Below are 6,540 nucleotides of genomic sequence, written 5' to 3'. Positions count from 1 at the left end.
TTTAGCTTAATTTAAATTGAGTAAACAGCCTTGACTAAGCCTCTAACGTTTTCAAAGCTGCTGACTGACCTTAGAGTATTCAAATTTTATCCTTAATAAATTTAATCCTCAAAATACTTAATCATTAATAAACCCATACATAACATGTGCTATTATCTAATTGGTTCTTATCTAAACCTTATAGTATAATAAATATTATCCTCAATATCAGTCATATTAATCAAACCTTAAGTTAAAATTAATATTCCTAAACTATAGGTTTAACTTAGAAAATCTACAAGTACTACTATGAGTGTCCAAATAAATCCCGGTCTGAACCAAAAATCCACAGTCAAAAAGATAATACTATTATTACTATTATACTACTATCTAACTTAGCTAAGTAAAGTTCTTGGACACTACAAAATGTGAACCGTAATAACCCATATTCGAACTCTTATAATCCGGGGTGGAGGCAGCATCCAAACTTCTCATGGGGGGTCAAGGAGCTAGTTCAAGTAGAGCACCAATGCAAAACAAGCCTACATATCCACTGGGGTTTTCTCAACAACAACCAAGAGCTCAACCACCTCATCCTCAAGTGTCTCAATCATGCTCTTTGGAGAGTTTAATGAAAGAATATATAGCCAAGAATGATGCTGTGATTCAGAGCCAAGCGACATCCTTGAGGAACCTAGAGATTCAAATGGGGCAACTAGCAAATGAGCTAAGGAATAGACCACAAGGAACCTTGCCTAGTGATACTGAAAATCTAAGAAGAGATTGTAAAGAGCAATGCAAGGTGGTCACTTTAAGGAATGGTAAAAATCTTGAGTTGAATGAGGATAATCCTAAGAGAAACAATGAGCCCACTTCAATCCAAAGTAGTGTGGAAAAGGAAGATAAAGTTGTGAGTTCAAAAATATCAAATGCTGATCCTGAAGCAATTGCTGCAGCAATTCATCAGCAAAATGCAATAGAGAAGCCTATGAGCAAGCCACCTCCACCATTTCCTCAATGTTTTCAAAAGCAGCAACAAGATGGTCAATTCCAAATATTTTTGGATGTTTTGAAGCAACTCCACATCAACATACCTCTGGTGGAAGCTTTGGAACAAATGCCTAATTATGTGAAGTTCTTGAAGGATATTTTTACAAATCAGAAGAGGCATGGTGAATTTGAAACAGTTGCCTTGACTGAAGGTTGTATATTGAAGAATAAAATTCCTCCAAAGTTGAAGGATCCGGGCAGTTTCACAATTCCCATTTCTATTGGGGGACAAGAAGATGGTAAAGCTTTTTATGATTTGGGAGCTACTATTAATTTGATGCCCATGTCCATTTTTAAGAAGTTGGGAATTGGTGAAGCAAGGACAACTACCTGCACCTTGCAATTAGCTGACCGTTCTATGGTGCATCCAGAGGGAAAGATTGAAGACGTCCTAGTACAAGTTGACAAGTTCATTTTTCCGGCGGATTTCATTATTCTTGACTATGAGGAAGATAGGGATGTACCGATCATTTTGGGGAGACCATTTCTTGCCACCAAGAGGACATTGATAGATGTTGAAAAAGGAGAGCTCACCATTTGAGTTCAAGATGAACAAGTCACATTCAAGGTTTTTAATCCTATACGCTCTCCTAATGAAGTTAAAGCTTGTTTGGCCATAAGTGCTTCTAACTTCAAGTTGATTGAAAAGATGCACGGAAAGTATAGCAATGGAGTCAAGAAAAAGGTCCCTTTTGAAGAAATTGAGAATGGTGGGGAGCCATGGATAAGTAAGGAAGAAGAACCATCTCATCCTCCAAAGCTACCGAAGAAAAAGAAGATAAAAAAGAAACATAGTAGAAAGCCTCAATCACAAATGTTGGAAGTTGGGAATAAAGTATTTTTCTTGAACTCTCTAGTGAAATCAAGGTGTGATGGTGGGTTCTTAGTGAGCAAGGTGTTTCCCAATGGTGTAGTGGAATTATATGATGAGCATTTGGGAAGAGCATTTAAGGTAACAAGGAAATGAGCAAAGTTTGGGGGAAGCGAGATTGAGCAATACCAAACCTCAGTTTCCTTAAAAGATCCTTAGAGAAAAAAAATAAGAAGTTTGGGTTGCTATGGTTTTTGGAGGATTCATTTGTAAAGCAACTCATAGAAAGAAAGAATAAAATTGCATTGAAAAAAATCAGTAAAAAAATGAAAAAAAATATACATATATGAGTGTTTTTAATTATTTTATTTTTAATTTTAATTTTTTTAATTTTCATTTCATTTTATTGTGATGTTTTTGGAGTGGTTTTATGTGTGTTTTTGTGTTTCAGGTGTTAAGAAAGCAAGAAATTGGTGTTTTGGAAGTAATTTTGGGGTTTGATGGTTTTGCGAATAAATTTCTTCAACAAACAGGGAGCAAAAATTTCAGAAAAAATGGAGGAGTTATGTCCAATTTTGGTTGCTGAAGCAAAACTTAGGCAAAATAGTGGCAATTTGGGTAGGCACAAGTCAGGGGTGTGGTTCGTTCAGAAAAAAATACACATATATATAATACTACATATATATATACAAAAAAAAAATAGTATTATATATATACAGAAATATATATAATATAAATACTTATATATTACTAAATCTAGATATTATATATATCCATAAAATAATCCCTATGTGTAAGAAAAAAAAATACCCATGAACCCGAGTCCTCTATTCCCATTCAGTAGCCTACATCGCATCAGCCCTCCTCCATAGCCGCCATCATCTCCTCCCTTCACCCCTAACCCTCACAAGCCACCATATCCAAATCCACCCATAGTCCCCTGCTGCCCAGCACCATCGACCCCCATCCTCCGAGAACCCAGGCACCATTCGCCCTGTACCTAGGCACGACCCCGCATCACTCCCAGGTGCGACTATCACTCGCGCACCACCCCATAGAGGTGCGATTCTGACTGTGCCCAGCCTCCCTAAGCGCACGTTTCTGTCAGCCGAGAGCTCAGCACCCATCCTCAGCGCGACCTACAAATGCCCGCACACACCTTCGATGCACCAAGACGTGACCCAGCAACGAGTGACCTAGCTGTGCATCCTTTGAGCTGAGCCTGCATATTCGTTGAATGAGCATTTCTGAACTCTACTCCCCAATTTGATTTTGTTTATGTTTGTTTCTTTGTATTCTCTGTTTTAGGTGTAGTTCTTGCTTACTGACAATTTTGTGTTGTGTTATATTTTGATCTCAATTGTTGATAATGAATTTTGTGTTTTGTGTTTTGTGTACTAGGTGCTCTGTGTTGTACTTAGTTAGTTATGTTTCTTTGGTAATTTTTGTGCAGTGAGCACCAAAAATTTGAGTCATTTTCCTTGTGTTTTATTGCTAGGAAGGTACTTTGTTAATATAGTTATCTTTGTTCTGTTTTTAGTTTTTCTTTGTCTTGTTGTGTTGTCGTTCTTTTGAGGGTATTCATTGTCTTGGTTAGTGTTTAACTAGGGGACTTGATCTCGTTGTAATTTTTTTTTTACAAAAATATAGTAAATCTAAGTTGAAGTTGAATGTCTTTCTTACTTAAATTTTAAACTAAATTCTTTGGGTGTGAATGTTGCTAGCAATTGATTGAGAGTGTTTCTCTTTTTAGTATGTGCATAGCTTGATTAAACAATTTTGAGACCCTAGAAAGAGCTAGTTTCTTGTGAGAGCTTAAGTTTCTAGAATTACTTAGTGATTTTCCTTGAGGCTAAATCCTAGACAATACCACACCGATGAGATGATTTAGGCCATCTTTGAACCGCTTAAGCCTTTGAAGCCTACCTTGTATGCATTTTTATCCCTAGTCACCCCATTGAGCTTAAGTGTCACTTTTCCTTATTAGCCACTCATTAGCTTGGCTTTACATATATATAATCACCTATTTTCACCACACCCTTTTAGCACCTTGATCTTTATAGGATTTATTTGTTGTGCATTTTGGGGGCTTGAGAGGAGTTGAGTGTGAGAGAGGAAATTAGGTGAGCGTTTTCCTTTTCTTCTTTTGCTTGTTTTCACCATTGGGGACAATGTTGATTTTAAGTTTGGGGGGAGAGTGTACTCTCATTTTTCTTGTTCTCTTGCCATCTAGTTGCTTATTTTCATTAAAAAAAATATAACATCCAAAAAGGAAAAAAAAAAAATTAAACCCCTTGCATCAAAGCATAAAAAAAAATTAGAAAAGAAAAAGAAAGCAAAAAGTATGTATGTTTGTAAATAAGTTTGGGGGTGTAACTCTTCAAATAAAGGAAAAGTTATTGTAGCTTTTGTCTTTGTATGTTAGTAATAAAGGCTAGTGGCAAGATTTATATTGTGTTGTGGGGTTTCTTTGGGGGAAATTAATTTGTGCATTTATGTATTTAGGTCCTAAAAAGATTGAGGTGCTTAGGGTGATTTGAGCCAAAATTTATCTATCTTATCCTACCTTCACGCTAGCCTATCATTACAAGCTTAATAAAGTCCTATTGATCTTTGGTGGGTGTTTGTCTACATTAGTGGAGAGGAAATTACTAAGTAATTTATGGAGACAATTTTTAAGCTTTAGGACCAAGGACTAGCTTGATTTTTGGTGATTGGAAGTGTTTAGGAAAACCTATGCATGCACTAAAGGGTGAAACACTTGATTCATAGTTTGGCAGCAACATTAATGCTTGAAAATTTTGGTTTAAAAATTGTGAAAGATTGAAATTCAGCTTCTCTTATACAAAATAAAATTTCCCGAGAGCCTTCCCCTTTTTACCATTGGCATAGCAAAGTTTTTCTACTGTTGTTGTGTTATGTTTTTTGGTGTTTCCTTGCCTTCTATTGTTTAGTTTGTGCCCTTTGTGTCTTATGTTATTTGTGTTTTGTTTTTAAAGTCATCACTCGAGGACGAGCAATGTCGTAAGTTTTGGGGTGTGATAACTCTTGAATAAAGAGTTATTTCATGTGCTTTTGAATAAATCGTGGGTGATGTTAGTTTATTTTTAGCTTTTATAGCTAACTTTGGTGTTTTTAAGATCTTAATTAAGTTTAATTATTTTTGTACTTTTTAATAGGTAATGGGTTGAAGGTAGTAGTTTCATGGATAAATATTTGCACAAGGAATGAACTAACATGTGAAGCTATCTAAATTGAATTTTTGATGGCTGAATTAGTAGGTTTTGTAGCAGCAAAGAAGATTTTGCTTGCGCATTTTGATCATGCAATTTTTGGGCACATAAAACACGTGGAAAGTAATAGGGGTGAGCTGGAATAGTTGCTGAGGTGGCAAGTACAGAAAGTATGAGTCAAAAATTGAGAGTAAATGCTAAAAAGAGGAGACCCACGTTTTTTACCAAGTAGAGGGGTAATATGGTACTTTGTGGACAAACTTGGAAAACCTAGAATACACAAATAGAGCATCAGCCGAAATTTGAAGGAAGCAGCCATTTTTGGAAAGAAAAACCTGCAAGAAGAAGAAAGAAAAACCATAAATCAGCAAGAAGGAAGGAGGACGAAAAAGGAGAAGCTCAAGCATCAATTGGATTTGTTCCTTCTTCTATTCCTAAACTCCATTTTTATATTTTCTAAGTGATTTCTGGCTCTGAATATTATGGGCTGTTTTGATTGTGGATTATTTTTTATTAACTCAGTCATGAACTAATTTTTAGGTGGCTTGAATTGTTGATGAACCCTATGTTATAGTCTAGTAATTTCTTGCACTTTATTTTAGTAAAATCTCTCTTGTTCATTCAAGTGTGCTTATATTAATTTCTTGTTGTTGTTTGGCCAGCAAAGGCAAGATATTCAGTTAGTTTTAATGCTAGAAAGATTACATATAATGGGAAGAACTTGGATGACACAAGTCATAATCTAGGTTAGATTATGTTAGTAAGTAACATAGGGATGTGTTATTTTCCTTGTGTAACTTTTGAGAATTGAACTTTAAATTTGCATTCTTAAATCTGGTTTTACATAGGAATATGTTTAATTAGGTAAAAGAATTAATGTCATAAAATTTGGGAAAGCTTTATGAGTGTTTAATGAATTCATGTTAACGTGAGAGTTTTTCTAGAGCATTGCTGCCACAATCTGTTCGCAATTTTTTCAGGATGATTAATATAGGTAAAATCAATAATTCAAGTCCATTTTGCAATCCATATATTTCTTTCAATCTTCTTGTTTAGTTCTATTTTTATTTTAGTATTTCCATCTCTTTTAATATTTTGTTTAGCCTAAAAACAACCCATTTGATTTTTAGTACTTTTAAGTTGTTTAGTAATTGTTTTGCTTATTTTCTAATTTGCAATCCATGTGGAGACGATCTACTTATCATTATATTACTTGTGTGATTATGTGCACTTGCGTATTTAAAATAAAAAATATTAATTTATCACAACAAGTTTTGGCACCATTGCCGGGGATTGGAATTAGAAATTTTTGTAACATCAATTACTTGCAATTTATTTTTTCTTTGTTGAGCTGACTTTGTTTGCTTGCTCTTGTGTTTTCTCAGGTTATTTACTACATGAACAAACAAGAAGACATTGAACTAGCTCCTATTGACCTCGAGATTGAGAGAACAGTTAAAAGAAGAC

The 6,540-nt window shown here is 34.9% G+C and overlaps 1 protein-coding gene across 1 annotated transcript; it reads left to right on the top strand.

Moving 5' to 3' along the window:
• Window positions 1-610: 610 nt before the first annotated feature.
• LOC133799572 (uncharacterized) lies at window positions 611-1,570 on the top strand. Its single transcript, XM_062237575.1, has one exon. It carries the CDS (start codon window positions 611-613, stop codon window positions 1,568-1,570), a length of 960 nt encoding a protein of 319 aa, XP_062093559.1.
• The last annotated feature ends 4,970 nt before the right edge of the window (window positions 1,571-6,540 follow it).

This window comes from Humulus lupulus, chromosome 9 (genome assembly GCF_963169125.1).
Source record: "Humulus lupulus chromosome 9, drHumLupu1.1, whole genome shotgun sequence".
In the NCBI taxonomy this organism is placed as follows: domain Eukaryota; kingdom Viridiplantae; phylum Streptophyta; class Magnoliopsida; order Rosales; family Cannabaceae; genus Humulus; species Humulus lupulus.
The sequence above is the reverse complement of the archived record's forward strand: the minus strand, read 5'-3'. Positions and strand labels throughout refer to the sequence as shown.